At 48.7% G+C, this 15164-nt stretch overlaps 7 protein-coding genes across 7 annotated transcripts; 4 read left to right on the top strand and 3 right to left on the bottom strand.

The window, feature by feature from the left end:
- Nucleotides 1-2922: 2922 nt before the first annotated feature.
- PEX2_026320 (LOG family protein) lies at nt 2923-3579 on the top strand (the record flags this gene model as incomplete). Its single annotated transcript, XM_016739907.1, has 1 exon — nt 2923-3579. One exon carries the CDS (start codon nt 2923-2925, stop codon nt 3577-3579), a length of 657 nt encoding a protein of 218 aa, XP_016596601.1.
- A 251-nt stretch (nt 3580-3830) lies between these two features.
- Nucleotides 3831-4730, bottom strand: pre5 (proteasome core particle subunit alpha 6; the record flags this gene model as incomplete). Its single annotated transcript, XM_016739906.1, has 3 exons — nt 3831-4454; nt 4522-4633; nt 4693-4730. The coding sequence occupies 3 exons, from the start codon at nt 4728-4730 to the stop codon at nt 3831-3833; spliced, it is 774 nt and encodes a 257-aa protein (XP_016596600.1).
- Nucleotides 4731-5131: 401 nt separating this feature from the next.
- Nucleotides 5132-5716, top strand: PEX2_026300 (Vps55 family protein; the record flags this gene model as incomplete). The annotated part of the gene is made up of 3 exons (XM_016739905.1): nt 5132-5170; nt 5227-5440; nt 5583-5716. The coding sequence occupies 3 exons, from the start codon at nt 5132-5134 to the stop codon at nt 5714-5716; spliced, it is 387 nt and encodes a 128-aa protein (XP_016596599.1).
- Nucleotides 5717-6203: 487 nt separating this feature from the next.
- Nucleotides 6204-7677, top strand: PEX2_026290 (uncharacterized protein; the record flags this gene model as incomplete). Its single annotated transcript, XM_016739904.1, has 2 exons — nt 6204-6255; nt 6305-7677. 2 exons carry the CDS (start codon nt 6204-6206, stop codon nt 7675-7677), a joined length of 1425 nt encoding a protein of 474 aa, XP_016596598.1.
- A 364-nt stretch (nt 7678-8041) lies between these two features.
- Nucleotides 8042-8907, bottom strand: PEX2_026280 (UPF0220 family protein; the record flags this gene model as incomplete). The annotated part of the gene is made up of 4 exons (XM_016739903.1): nt 8042-8105; nt 8181-8278; nt 8380-8640; nt 8809-8907. 4 exons carry the CDS (start codon nt 8905-8907, stop codon nt 8042-8044), a joined length of 522 nt encoding a protein of 173 aa, XP_016596597.1.
- Nucleotides 8908-9604: 697 nt separating this feature from the next.
- fes1 (Hsp70 nucleotide exchange factor FES1) lies at nt 9605-10314 on the bottom strand (the record flags this gene model as incomplete). Its single annotated transcript, XM_016739902.1, has 2 exons — nt 9605-9850; nt 9913-10314. 2 exons carry the CDS (start codon nt 10312-10314, stop codon nt 9605-9607), a joined length of 648 nt encoding a protein of 215 aa, XP_016596596.1.
- A 1909-nt stretch (nt 10315-12223) lies between these two features.
- On the top strand, nt 12224-13981 carry act1 (actin ACT1; the record flags this gene model as incomplete). Its single annotated transcript, XM_016739901.1, has 6 exons — nt 12224-12230; nt 12345-12375; nt 12438-12634; nt 12778-12808; nt 12914-13685; nt 13751-13981. 6 exons carry the CDS (start codon nt 12224-12226, stop codon nt 13979-13981), a joined length of 1269 nt encoding a protein of 422 aa, XP_016596595.1.
- Between the last annotated feature and the right edge of the window lie 1183 nt (nt 13982-15164).

Here is a 15164-nt window from a genome sequence, read left to right as displayed (position 1 = left end):
ATAATTTGCTAGTTCTGCGGAGGTGATATAGCTGATCAAGACAGAATGATGGATACAGAGAAGAAACGATGATTTTGTATAGTACACCCACAAAAACAGTGGACTTATGACCAACTTTTACTTTAAAACTTTTGGAATCATAGGGCGGTATATTCCAATGCTAGCACTATATAAAAGGAACGTATTCTACCTAATACAAACTACTTGGTTTTTATCTAGCCAAGGTTGAATGAGTGAGATATGATTCATCGAGTATAAGATTGTCATGACTTTTGAAAGACATGTAAATGTAGTGATAACTATGACCGAAGTGTATGCCTGATGCCTTAGGCATTTTTTTGCAAACTGAGAAATTGCTTGGTAGTTACAATGCATATAAATGCCCTGTTTTGCAAGAGACGATAAGCAAAGGTTATCCTTCTCTCTCTCTCTCCTTGCATTTCTAACGAAGGATATTCACCTCTCTGCTTCTTCCCACAAGGACGATTTCTCGCGCCCAGCACCGTTCTGCTTTACAAGTCAAGGCTCATACCATATCACCACCATCTTCTTCTGATTTCCCCGACGCAATCAATTCTATGACTCTTCCTCGCATAGAGAAGGGACCAATCGCTATTCACCATATCATCATCCCGTGTCCAATCCTCAACAAGACCACCAGAATGTGAGAATATTAGACTATGCCTCTATCTGGAATAATGCCGACTGATTGGCCTATTTAGTTTGCCCGAGTTGCGCTAGCTACTTGACCATCTTACCCCGTGCCGCCGATTCAGCCCCTAAGGGATTTCAAACCTACTTTACTTGCCGAGCCTGTCCATATATCTGTCCAGTAACAGAAATCGAATATTACAGCGATGAATCTTGCAGCGACGAGACTGCTGACGATGGATTTGTCGACGACAAACCCGCCCCTATCGATGAGCAATCCGTTGAAGATGAAAGCGCTGGGCATGAATATCCTGCGGAGCCCTTGAAGACATACATAGATACTGCAGTCCAAGAGATACAAGTCGTCCAAGATGGCCAAGTGACTTCACTCTTAGCCGACGAAAAAATTCCCCTCCCAGGCTTCGGTGTATCCTAAGCAGCTTGAAAGTGTCTACCTTGCTAGTATACCTTTGAGAATGGTGGCTCGGCATATGATAATAAAGATTCTCGAGCAAAATTCACAAAAAAAGCGGTATCAAGACTTCGTCGACAGCTGTGAGGACATCGAAGATATTTTGCTAGGGTCTCTAACCAGAGTCACTCTAGCAGTTCTTCAGGGTCAGGGACAGTTGATTGGCCCAAACGAGCTAGTCCAAATAGGTGGCAATCCAGAGAGCGACCCTGACGCAGGAGTCTATCTTCATATACTCTAAGTACCGGGCCTGATGTATCTCTATGTTGAACAAGCAGATGACCTTTCCGACCGAATCAGATATCATAACGACCTAGAATTTCGGAGGAGACACCCCTCGCTTCATTATAAAATATGGGAATGGCTTCAAGAGACTGATACTGGAGGATTCACCTCTATTTTTGTGAAGGTTGCAGGATTTCAAACGAAGTTACGAGGCGAATCGGGCCAGCTACTCCTAAATCTCCAAGAGATGTTTGCAGCCTGTGTATTCCAGACCCTACGGTCCTCTGATCTGAAATCTTACCTACCCAATGATATCGAAATCTGTTGGGGAGGACGAGGACTTAATGTAGCCTTGCCTATTTGGCAGGGATATACATTAGGAGAGGGCAAGACCTTCCTACACGAGATAGGATTGTCTAAAAAGGATTTCACAGCTGCGCTACATAGCCAAGATATCTTAATCCGAGAGGGGGCTATAGAGGTTCGAGATGCCTACCAAAGTCTTCGAAACCACCCCGATCCGAGAACTCAAGAAGTTTGGGTCCAAGTACTTTATTACTAAGTAATTGACACTATTACCATGAATCCTTAGTACGCCGTCTAGATCCTCGTTCTTAGCACTTCTCCAATCGTTGTCTGACCGCTTACTAGTCGAGCACTCTCGTATGAATGCCCAAGAGCAAGAAAGAGAGTCTGTATGCTTTTTTTGTTTTGTTACATTTTTTCGTTGCCGTATAAATTCGTACAATAATATTGAACTTTTTTTGGCCCCGGCGAATTGATTCCATTTACCTTCCAATCGCAGAAACGCGTTGACACAGTCGTGGTATAGCGACATGATTGTGCATCCTTCAACAAATCTTAGAAGATCAAATGATGATACGAGAATATTCAGTAGTCCAATAGTCTATGAAAAGGCTACGAAACTAACATAGTATAGCCTATATAGCCCAAAAAAAGGGTTGTAGGCATACTATCAATAGTAGTAAATGCTCAGGTTTCCTGCAAATTCCCTACACCATGAAGACCTGCCGTACACAAGTTAGTGTTCTAATTTCGAGTGGATAGGCCCTCATAAACCAACCAACGAGATACAATGTGCAATCTAGATTGAGGTATGTATTTGTAAAATCTTAGCTACATACAAAAATTACTTCGAAGAGCAAAATTGGAGCCCTGGCAGCCCTGACGTTATACTCCGCTATCTCTTATCGGAGTGGGGGTTGACCTGTTTGGTCTTGTGTTCCCTCTTGTCAAGCTCCCTCTCTTCTTCATTCTCCCTTGATCAAGATCTTTTCAGCTCCTCTTATTTGTCCATATCATCAATCCCAAATATAAACCAACATGGCAGACCCGGAGACCAAACCAGCTGTTGTTTGTGTATTGTGAGTCATACCCCCACCACCACCTGGGCAATTTCAAGGTTACAACTACACCATATTGTCTATCTGGCGCGTGTATCCCCAGAGCCTATATATTCCCTCTTCCTCTCCGTCCTTGAAACATTAAACTAACCAACCCCCCCCCCTCGGGTCCCCAGCTGCGGCTCAGTACCAGGCAACAGCCCAGTCCATATGGAAGCAGCCCGAGCCCTCGCCAAAGAATTCCACAAGCACAATGTGCAACTAGTCTACGGTGGCGGCACAACCGGCTTAATGGGTGAAGTCGCACGCTCTCTTGTCTCTCTCTCGGGCCCCAAAGCCGTGCACGGCATCATCCCACGCGCACTAGTCAAAGTCGCAACTGTGGGCGGTATGCGCGAGCACACGGAGGGCCAGGCCAGTGCCACAGCCGGCAAAGCTGCCGAGCGTGTTGTCGAATCCTTTGATGCTGTTGATTCCAATGGCATCCCCGAGTCGGAGTACGGCCTTACGACCATTGTCGCCGATATGCACACCCGCAAGCGCTTGATGGCGGAGAAGGTCCTTGAGGGCGGGCCTGGGTCTGGGTTTGTTTCGCTGGCTGGTGGGTTTGGAACTATTGAGGAGGTTATGGAGATGACGACGTGGAACCAGTTGGGGATTCACAAGGTTGGTGTTGTGTTGTTGAATATCAATGGGTACTGGGATGGCTTGTTGGCTTGGGTGCGCAATGCTGTGAAGGAGGGGTATATCAGTGCCAGCAATGGGGAGATTCTTGCGGAGGCTAAGGAGGTTTCTGAGGTTTGGCCTAAGTTGCTGGCCTATCAGGTCAGTAATGGGCGGATGCAGTTGAACTGGGGAGAGGAGTGAGGCTGCTCTGTTTGATTAAACAAATGGGGTACGAGTATATGGAGGTCGTTGCATTTGACTGGGGTTTGTTTCGGGTCTGTTCGGGTTTCGGCAGTGGAAAAGTCCAGGATATAAACATACACAAGTAGATTACTTCGTTAGAAGAGCCTTATGAATTGATGATTGAGTAACTGAGATCATTGGACGCAAACACAAGACAAAGCAGAATCAGGATTTCATGTCTATGCGAATCATTAAACCAAATCAGACAATTATGAATCAACCTCCATGGTCTCGCCCTCCGCACCAGCGGACTCACGCTGCTCCAGCACCTCAAGCAGCGCAGCCGTGTCCTGGCCCTCGTACAGCTTGAAGTTCTCCTTCTTGCCATTAGTCACACCGACAACACCAACAGAAGTATTGTCAATCGTAAGCTCCTTATCCTGAGACAGTGTCTCCTTTAGCGCGCTCAATCCATGCTGAATCAGCTCATCACGGCTGCAGTCTTCGAACTTATCGAGGTTTCGCTCCAAATACGTACGTGCCATCTGCGAACGAGCACCGATGGCACAAGCAACCATCTCGTGTGTCAGGCCGGAGGGCTGGAACTCGAACAGGTGCGGGCCAGCCTCGTCAACACCAGCAACCAACAGACCCACACCGTAAGGCCGTTTCCCGTAATGCTGGGTGTTCGTCTGCGCGCGGTCGCCGATCTGGGCAACAATTCGGTCCAAGGGGATGGGCCGGCCGTAGGTCATCTTCGAGCCGAGGGACTGCTGCTTCATGAAGTTTGAAAGGACGCGAGCGTCTGATGCGAGGCCGGCGATGGCGATCGCCATGTGCGAGTCGATCTCGATGATCTTCTTCTGATACGAGGAGAGCTCTTCTGCGTTGCGCTAGATGGTGATTATATGTTAGTTTCGACGGTTTAGTCTGTTCGTTTTATGTTGTAGGTCTGCGAACCTTGAGTCCAACCAGCACGGCATGTGTCTTATTCACCAATCCCACGACAACGGATCCTTGCTTCACTGCTTCCTGTGCATATTCCACTTGAAATATCCGACCCTGTGGAGAGCTGGGATCGTTCGAGTTAGCATCTGATGGATCCGAGGGAGGTCGGGGACCTGGTCTTACAAGGTGACGGCATCGTTGTCGTAATTGTTTCTGAACATCGTGACGGAAAGGGTGGAATGGATATCAAAGCAAATAGAGAAAGTGGATTCTTGTTGATAAATAGAGATTCAGGAACAGCAACTCAAGAATCCGAGGGATAATCCGGTGATGGAGGGAGAATGGGGGAGCTGGACCAGGCAGTAAAGTGACGCGGTGTGAAGCATGAGCTGTTGGTGCCTGAGGCCACAATATCCAGTGACCTTCAGACGCCAACGTCACTCATTCTCGAGCTCATCTCCAGCTTGTCGCTGTACTGTCCTTCTTTGATTTCCCGCACTCGGCCAATGGGGCTGTCATTATTGATCTGCTCTTGATATTGTCTCCTGGATTCACCCAGTTCAACAACTCCCACCCCTCCCACCTTCAGTCTCATCGATCGGCTTTCGGCGTCTCCGCAATCATGGCCGCTGGACTCAAGACCATCATTGCCCTGTCCTTTGTACGCTACATTTCGCTATTCGCCTGGCTTTTAAATATATTCTAACGTCTGAACAGGTGCTCGCAATTGGCTTCCTCCTCGTTATCCTCTCTTCCGCGCTATGGCACAGGTACTGGCCGCTGCTCGTGGTCGGCATCTACGTTGTTGCGCCGCTTCCCAACTGGATCTGCCAACGATGCGCAAACCCAGATGATTTCATGGACAGCTCGAGTAACTCCGCAATGGACTTTGGACGGTTCCTGACCGGATTTTTGGTTCTTACTGGTATCGGTACGTCGTTGATTCAACAACAACCCCTCTAGTGGGACATATCATCCATCGGCCGGTCGGCTCTTGGTGTCTAGACTATATAATGTCTATACTAATTGCCTTATCACTGCGCCATTGACGATTATTCAACTGACGTGTCTAGCACTTCCTATCGTCCTCGCCCACAGCGGCGCAATCGAGATCCCAGCAATGATCATGTCCATTTTCGGAGGCCTATTGATTTATGGCACCATTATTAGTTTCTCAATGTTCTTCCAGGAACAGGAGGAGTTCTGATCTCCCAGACTGGATGAGGCGCGGGGTTGCCAAGGACTACACCTATACTGTAGGCCAATAGGCCTCGCGGCATCAGGCCTTCATGATGATATCTGTTTTTTCTTACTGTTTCTTTTGACTTCAGCGTATGCTTGATATGCTATGTATGAGTGATTTGGTGCGGGGTGTGCCTCACTTTAAATGGCGATGGCTCCAACACCTGGCTGTGCTACTCTAGGTGTACTATAACCCAATGGATATAGATAATTCTACTGAAAAATGAGGAATCAGATCTCCAAATCTACTTAGCTTTTGAAATTATACACAATTCTTCCCTTTTGACTGATTTATTTAGCCTGATTTGTGATCCACGTGACCGCGCGCGGATTCGGCGCGTCTGCAGAGATTCGGAGATAACAGCAGATCAGTTTGGAAACAACACAACTATACCAAATTGATATCACTATGCTGAACCAATGAAAGGTCTTTTCTGGATCCAGATAAAAATATGAATATCTGGACGGGATCCATTCCTCTCAGCTCGGACTCCAAGTTAGAAGGTAAACCACACGCGTATCGCATCCTGTTCCTCGCTGACCACCTGACCAGGGATTCGACTGGTCGATCCAAATTCCTACTGGCAGTCCGAGCTATCTAAAGAGTCCCAGCTCAGTCTCCGCAGCTTCGTCGACCCAACACTCATCCCACTGCATGCACGCGCCGGTCCCAACCTCGAGCTTCACACATCCCACGCGGGGACATCAAAATGGCTCCAGAGGAAGCTGACCGGCGCCCTCTGGCTAAACGAAGAAGATCCAGCACTGCAACAATCCTTTCAATGCCCAGTCGGTCTACTAGTCAGCGTCGAAGGCAACACTAAATCAGGCAACGCAACCCCAACAAGCCTATTAGTCTACGGCGTGCTATCCAGCGCAGCATCATGCACACGTCCACCCACCCCACCACATTCATCCCCCTCTGAGACCCCAGATCAGAGCAATACATCACAACGAGCTCCCTTCGAACTCAGAATCTACGCCGCACCACTATCAACATCACGACTCACCCAAGGCCAAGCCTACCCATCTCCACCACCCTCCAACTCAGACCAGCCCATCGCCAACCCGCGCTGCGCAGAGTTCCTACCAGACATAAGCTCCCCCAGCCCAAAACGCAAAAGAGTAGCAACACTCTTCGAAGTAGCCGCACAACACCACCGCCGCGTCCGCCAACGAGGCGGCGAAGCCGTCTCACAACTAATGGCATCTTCGCGACCTCTCTCCTCATCACAGAACCTACAAACCCTCCGCATCAAGCGCGAGCCCGAAGAAGACGGTCCTACCATTCCATCCCTCGACCGGATCGTCTCGCACCGGTCCCGATCCGTCTCTATCGGAGCAGGTCTCCATCGCCCAGGTAGCGTACGCGGCCGCGCAACGCCAGGCCTAAATGCTGACCCGCAAAAACGTGCTCCAACACCGAACCCATTCTTGGATTCCGGCCCGCGTCGTGGAGCTCACATGTCACAGGGCCAGGGGCCGTCGTCTCTTTCATTCTCCGAGGATAAGCCGGTGTCTGCGCCTGGCTCGCCGGCTAAGGATCCTGATACTGTGATTGCGGAGAACAAGAATCTCATCACGCGCACGATCCTGACTTGTATGCGTCTGTATGGATACCATCGTGCGAATATGCGCTCTGCATCAATGGGGAAGCCGCCAGGGAGTGCTGGTGCGGAACCTGAAGCTGATGTCTCGGGGACGACGCCAGCGCCGGAGGCTTTGCGTGCTGAAACGCCTGCGCCGGGGAGTACTGCGGATGATGATGAGTTCAAGGCTATGTACCATGCGACCTACAAAGCTGCTGCTTTTGCGCTCCGGCGGTATTTGAAACAGGCGCCGGGATTGGCGCCTTCCGTCTTGGAGAAGGAGAAGGCTATGACTTGTATTGATGAGTTATTGAGGTTGTTCTGCGAGGAGCATTGAAAGGGGTTGGAGGTAATGTGGGTGATGGGCATCTTTACGATTTTATGAATGCATATATGGGATTTGGTGTTCAAGCGGCGGTTCTTCTTACGGCATTCCTTTCTTCATGCATAGCTGCAATGATACTTTTCCCTCGATAATGTTTACTTTTACTGTGTGCTTGTAGAATACCTTGATATCTTACTGATTGATATTCATAATTCGAGCCCACGGGAAACGTAAGAGGAATGCAAATAAATTCATGCTAAAGCGCCAACCCCAATCAAAGATGCGGGTGCATATAATGCATCGCGGCAAAAAGTCATCACACCAAGATAGTCGAGTAAAATACAGAACCACAAGCCACAGACTGAGACAGCCCACCTCACAGGGCAAGGTTGTAGGTGTAATCATCTTCGATGTTCTGAGAGACCCAGAGGACGATAGAGCTAGATCAGGAATAGCATTGTTAGCATTACGACTTCACATCAAATGAAATTGAACCAAACAAGCAAAACACATACCTGAGCATAACAAGAGCATTTGCCACAATATTCGCAATTCCAAAGTAAAGCGTCTGGATAGGATAATCCTTGATGAGGTACTTGAGAACCATAACCGTCTACGTAGAAGCGAGTCAGCAAAGCCCGCCCCAAACACTATACCTACCCCACACAGAGCAGGAGTATCAGAATAGTAGGGGGAAAAAGGACATATACATACCACACTCCCAGCCAAACCACCAGCAAGCAACGCAAAGCCCAAAAACAGCACAAACCTCGCCTTCCACGCAACCCCACTCCCGCTGTAACTAAAGCTATCAGCCTGCAGCCGGCTCTTCTCAATCGAGTTGATAACCAGCATTCCGAGCGCGGAGCAGATACCGGGGATCCAGTCGACGAATTTGATATGCACGTCTGAGCCGTTGCGCGGGCTGCGCGAGAATGAAGCGACGTCGATTAGGAAGAAGAAGCCTGCTGCGAACTATTGTAAGGGTTGTTTTGTTAGCTTTTGATTCTGAAGAGTTCTAGGTTTGGGTACGAGAGATCTAGGATTCAATTCCATTTCATTTGGACGAAGGTTTCGAGCTTGGGGCATGTCGCGCGAGCCTGGTCTCGGGTGGAGGTGGAGGAGGGTGGATCGGATGCTTACCAGGGCGCCTGCAACGTAGACGCCGCCATTGCGGACGGCAGAGTTATTCAGCCACTCTGGCTTGGAGAATCGGAAGAGTCGGTTGCTTGAGCTGTCCATTTTTGGGTGTGGGGGATGGGGTCTTGGTTGAGGGGAGGTTGCTGGTGAGAGCTAAAGTCCAATGACGATGTCTGGGTGGAGAAATGTTGTTCCGGGATATCTATGAATATCACCAAGCATGGGCAATATGAGCTCTAGTTTGTAGTGAATTGATTTCTGTTTTTCTTGACTTCTCTCATTAATGAGCTACGATAGAGAATATATTTGGTTCTTTACAATACACTTTTATAACAATAAACAGTCCACTTTAGGCAGCATAGGCACCGATGCAGATACACAGACTCAGGCATCTAAATTTGACATTGACATCGAAACTCATGATCGCATTTAATGTGAGACAAAAGTCCCTGGGTATGTACAATTCAAATATATGCTTAGACCACAAAAAAAACAGGTTGTTCGATCATGCCGATGCAACCCTAAGGCAACCAAGTAACCAGGAACCAGTGCAGAACCATTTCGGGTATCCGCACGTCAAATAATCGCCGGCATTTACCGGTATCGAAACCTGGCGTCGTAATCACAGCGCTCAACACAGTAGCAGTAACAACATTGCCCGTCGCACTGCGAGCGCCAGCCCTTGGCATGACACAAGGCTAGTCCCAAAGGACGGACTCGTATTCATTCAGTGGGTATCTTGCTGCCTCTGTGTCTTTGTGTATTTTGACTCTTACAGTCCAGCCACCGCTTGCTCCCTTCATGCCGAGGCGTCAATCTGGTGGGACCGCAGCTTATCCATGATAGTATCAATACCATCCATGTCGCCGGCATCGGTCTTGTCGGTGGGATAGCCTTCTGGAAGGCTCTTATTCAGCGCATCCAAGGCGGGCTGGTGGTTACGGACTGCAGAGGAGATGGCATAAATTGCCTTCTTGCGGGTTGCGGGGTTGGATTCTGTAGTGGCGAGGTTGACGAGGGTGGGAATTTCGTTTAGGTCGACGAGCTGGCGGATGTGTTAGTTATTTTGATTATCATGGATTAGAGATCAATCGGAGTCTTCCATACCTTATCCTGTGCCTTGGGGTTGTTTTGCACGGCTGTTCCCACACACCAAGCGGCCATACGTCTGATATCGGCCTCGTCGTGCTTGAGCAGCTCGACAAGCGGCTTCCATAGATTGAGCGGGATGAGGTTGTTCGCATTGTCAATTCCCTCAATCAGCTGCTCGAAGTTGTCGAATGCGATCAACTTGTTCTCCAGGTCGGACTCGTTGTCGTGCACGACCTCCATCGCGGCCCGCATCAGGTCGGCCTCGGAGGGGCCGCCAAAGAGTGTGTTGACCATTTGCGGGGTCAGATTTGACGCAGCCGCTGGGAGATTTGGGGCGCTGCCCTCGCCATCAGCGCCTGCGGATGCCTGGGAGTTGGTGACACTCCATTTGAGGAGCTTGTTCATTTCGGGGTCCATGGTGGGCTGGCGGGGTAATTGTTTTGTCGGTGTGTAGGGTGTATTGGGTTTTGGGGGAGACTGAAGGAGAGGAGAGTAGGAACAGAGTATATATCGTAGGTCAGGAATTTATTTACTATGTATCACACAGTATTGTTAGAGTCGTGATCCTCCTTCAATACTTTTCTACAGTTGGAAAAAAGACATGCTGACATAATCTGACGCCTCGGCCAGCGATGGCTCTGGGTGATTCGCGCGGCGACCAGCGGGTTCGATCATGTGACCGTATCCCAAACCATCGGAAGAGGAACTAGACTGCATCATAGATTACACTACAGAGTTGAATGCTTTCTCCAGAAGATGCTTGAAGAACCCTGACATCATAAAGTTAAGAACTCCATGGTTTTCAAAGATCCGAATGTCGGCCCATGTGATGCCACTGATATTTAATTCATATTCGTATTCGTATACGGATGTCACTGAAAACTTACAGCGTTCTAGTTGCTTCATGGCTACCTGAAATAAGAGGATTAGAAGGATCTAAAAGAATGCTGTCACCGGTTTTGTTTCGGCAGGCACAATTAAGGCTTTGAGTTTGATGTGATTTCAGGTTCATTAGTAGGTTGCTAGAACTGTTGAGCGGATAGCTTGGGGCTAGTCATCTCGGATTCGGAAATATAGGCAACCGAGAGCACCGCTTGTACGGATTCGTCCTTATTTTCATTTTCAAGGATGCAGAATCCAAGCCAAGTTGACTGCTGTTTCGTTATATCCAACATTCGGGCTTTCGGGGACTCTAATTCTCAACCAACTTCGAGAGTAGGTGGGAATAATCGGGCCCTCGTGTTCCGAGTTGGCTGCGATATATAACTTGATGGCTTGCCCGGTAGTTTATCAAAGCTTGGAATGTACTAGAATCCGGTTATCAAAGCCGAGCCTCTGCCAAGATATATTTCAAGGGGCTTAAAGTTCGGATTCGAAAACTTTTTGCTCATAGAGGAGTCAAATGGCAAGGTTTTCTACCATGAGAACGGTCAAAATGGGCTGATGGATGATTTGCATTCTAAAATCAGGAGATCATATAGTAAGGGGAGACAGTCAGGGGTATAGTGTAGAAAAGAAGGTGTACACTTCGTACTTCGGATGTCACGTGGCAGTAACTCACCGCCTCACCATCACAAGAGGCTTAGCTGTTCTCCCTGGGAAATGGCGGTAACATGGGCAGATCAATGATTGTGACAGTGACGGTCTGAGAGTCTCAGACCGTATTATCCTCCATTATCCTCCATTATCCCCCATTATCCCCTATACGCATTAAAAATGTGTGTGCGTGTCCACTTCTAACAACCTTGGAACGAGTGTCTACCCCAAGGGCTGAAGTCTGGGTCTGTGTCCTATACTTAGAACACCTACGCCACGGGGAATCCAGGAGCCTACCGGGGAGCATTTGGACTACAATTGTATGCCTTTTGTATGCCTGACATGGTCATTGTAATCATTGTAATCCAAGTTAACACCCTAGAGTGCCTAACCTGGTCAAGGTACGTGTTCTCCCCGTACCCAGAAGGGTCTGGAGGCTCATCCCTAAGAATGTCCACGCAATGCCTTTAGGTAGACAAGATTGAAGGAATCAAGGGCAGTGAAGAATTCAAATTGAAAATAGTTCTGCCTTTTCTCATCAACTTATATAAAAGAAAAAGGAAAGAAAACCCCCCTCAAAACTTGTAGATCGGAGGGGGTCAAAAAGAGAAGAGGCCTCAGGCAGCGCACAATCCCAGCCATCACAAACCCCTCTCCACTCTTCTCTCTCTCTCACTCTCTTCCTTCTTCCCTTCTCCCTTAATCCCAACTATATCCCCTCTAACCTCATTCCATCTTTCTTTTCTTTTTTCCCCCCTTCTCCCCCAGGTTCCTTGTTTATTCTGTCACAATGGAGGGTATGTTATTCTGGATGTGGCCACATCAGCAGCTTCCCCGGAAGCTGCCCCCCCTGTTGCCACAGCTTCGAGTCCGATTTGCGAATGACAACTAACCCGTATATCCCATTATAGAAGAAGTTGCTGCTCTCGTCATCGACAATGGGTATGTGCTATGGTTTTTCCCGGGAGCTTCTGGCTTGTGTTTGGGCCTGGTCGTTAAACCAGCCCGGTCGCGGTCGTTGCCACCCCTAATCCGCCCACGACGGGAGATGGAATCCATCCCAATGGCTTTCCACCTCCCTTCAAAATTACCAAATGGCGCTCCAAGGACTATGAGAACTATGATACTGATGATATGCGATGTAGTTCGGGTATGTGTAAGGCCGGTTTCGCCGGTGACGACGCACCACGAGCTGTCTTCCGTAAGTTCAACCCCACAGAATATGACACCCCTCCTTGCGAAGGCCGCCATCCCACCAACCCTTGCGTCGGATGGCTTCCCCTCTTTTGCTTGGCTAGGAAGAACCTTCAACCCGAGAATCAAATAACTGACATAATTCAACAGCCTCCATTGTCGGTCGTCCCCGTCACCATGGGTAAATAATCCCCCCCTTTTTTTTTGTGGCACATTTTGGCCGTATACACAATATACAGTCAATTTGATCCCCAATGAAGCAAAAAGAATACTAACATGGGCGCAGTATCATGATTGGTATGGGTCAGAAGGACTCCTACGTTGGTGATGAGGCACAGTCCAAGCGTGGTATCCTCACGCTCCGTTACCCCATTGAGCACGGTGTTGTCACCAACTGGGACGACATGGAGAAGATTTGGCACCACACCTTCTACAACGAGCTCCGCGTTGCCCCCGAAGAGCACCCCATTCTCTTGACCGAAGCTCCCATCAACCCCAAGTCCAACCGTGAGAAGATGACCCAGATCGTGTTCGAGACCTTCAACGCACCCGCATTCTACGTCTCCATCCAGGCCGTTCTGTCTCTGTACGCTTCCGGTCGTACCACTGGTATCGTTCTCGACTCCGGTGACGGTGTCACCCACGTCGTCCCCATCTACGAGGGTTTCTCTCTTCCCCACGCTATCTCGCGTGTCGACATGGCTGGCCGTGATTTGACCGATTACCTGATGAAGATCCTCGCTGAGCGCGGTTACACTTTCTCCACCACTGCCGAGCGTGAAATCGTCCGTGACATCAAGGAGAAGCTCTGCTACGTCGCCCTCGACTTCGAGCAGGAGATCCAGACTGCTTCCCAGAGCTCCAGCCTCGAGAAGTCCTACGAGCTTCCCGATGGACAGGTCATCACTATTGGCAACGAGCGCTTCCGTGCTCCCGAGGCTCTGTTCCAGCCAAACGTTCTTGGTCTTGAGTCTGGCGGTATCCACGTCACCACCTTCAACTCCATCATGAAGTGTGATGTTGATGTCCGTAAGGATCTGTACGGCAACATTGTCATGGTAAGAAATGCCCTCCAGAGTTGAATTTGTCCAAGATCCCCACTAACGCCTCTCTCTCTCTTTAGTCTGGTGGTACCACCATGTACCCCGGTATCTCCGACCGTATGCAGAAGGAGATCACTGCTCTTGCTCCTTCTTCCATGAAGGTCAAGATCATCGCTCCCCCCGAGCGCAAGTACTCCGTCTGGATCGGTGGATCCATCCTGGCCTCCCTGTCCACCTTCCAGCAGATGTGGATCTCCAAGCAGGAGTACGACGAGAGCGGTCCTTCCATCGTTCACCGCAAGTGCTTCTAAGCTTCTTGCAGCACTTTACTACTCGTATTCGCTCGTACTTTCCTGGTGTATCAAAAAGCAGGATGGAGGCACTGGTGGATTGCAAGCGTTGTTGGACTCGCATTATCAAGCGGATAGCCTGAAAATGGAATCTCGATTTTAGTGGAATAGAGTCGGTCGTTTTCTTTTTGTTACTCTTTACCTTACTCTTTACCTCGATCTCTCTATCCATCCATCTCTGCTTTGAAACATTTACCTTTTACCCTTGTTTTTTTTTCTTCTTTCAAGTCCGCTATCCCGTCCGCCATCTCTGATCGTTTTGCCTGGACGGGTCTCTGGCGCTCGGCGACAACGCTGTACCTGTAGGGCGAGGATGTATATGGAGTTGGTTGGCTATAGGGATTAGGTTGCGTTTTCCTTTTCTTTCAACGTCTTCGACGTCTGTCTTTGTTTAGCCCCTTGCCTTTTCAACCAAATTGCCCGACTTTGTCCGTAGTTTTTAACGACTTTGACTGAAAATTTTCCATTCACGGTTTCTTTTATTCTTCTAGAAATACGCCTGTTGGATCGTTATGTCTTCTATGCATTACTGGCTTTTAAGGAACCATACTTGTTTTGGCCATTCTATATTAGATCTTTATCATGGTTGATGTACGTCTCTACCGTCATTCAATTATTTCATGTAGATATGCTGGGCACTAAGGAAACTGATATAGGAGACAATATATCAACATTGAATCTATATAACCCTTTCTTCCACACCATTACCACAAATCCTCAAGGCCGCTAGGCGTAATATCATAGATCAGTATCCTCGTCTTTGCCAGCCCCTTGCATACTGGCGATGCGACTCAGATGCCATTGCATTGTTAACAACTCCTACTATGGAAGTGGATGGGTCACTGAGTTTGGTGTTGCCACAGTGAAAATGTGCCCAGAGGGAATAACGTTCAGCATCTCATTATGGAGGAGATATCTGTTTCCACCCTGGGGATGTGCCGTATCCTTGTGGCTGACTCGGATATGGGTGTGATATGGTTGGGATGTAGTCGGTTCGTTCCTCACTTCCATGAATAGGCCACCAATGGAACGTGATATCCATTTTTGATTTTTGACAACTAAGATTGAAGTAAACGTAGATCGCCATATCATTGCCACGAGGTTTTCAGCTCTCACTCCTCGGAAATGGGTAATTGTTCGCTGA

The sequence above is a fragment of the Penicillium expansum genome, assembly GCF_000769745.1.
Source record: "Penicillium expansum strain MD-8 chromosome Unknown contig69, whole genome shotgun sequence".
In the NCBI taxonomy this organism is placed as follows: domain Eukaryota; kingdom Fungi; phylum Ascomycota; class Eurotiomycetes; order Eurotiales; family Aspergillaceae; genus Penicillium; species Penicillium expansum.
The sequence above is the reverse complement of the archived record's forward strand: the minus strand, read 5'-3'. Positions and strand labels throughout refer to the sequence as shown.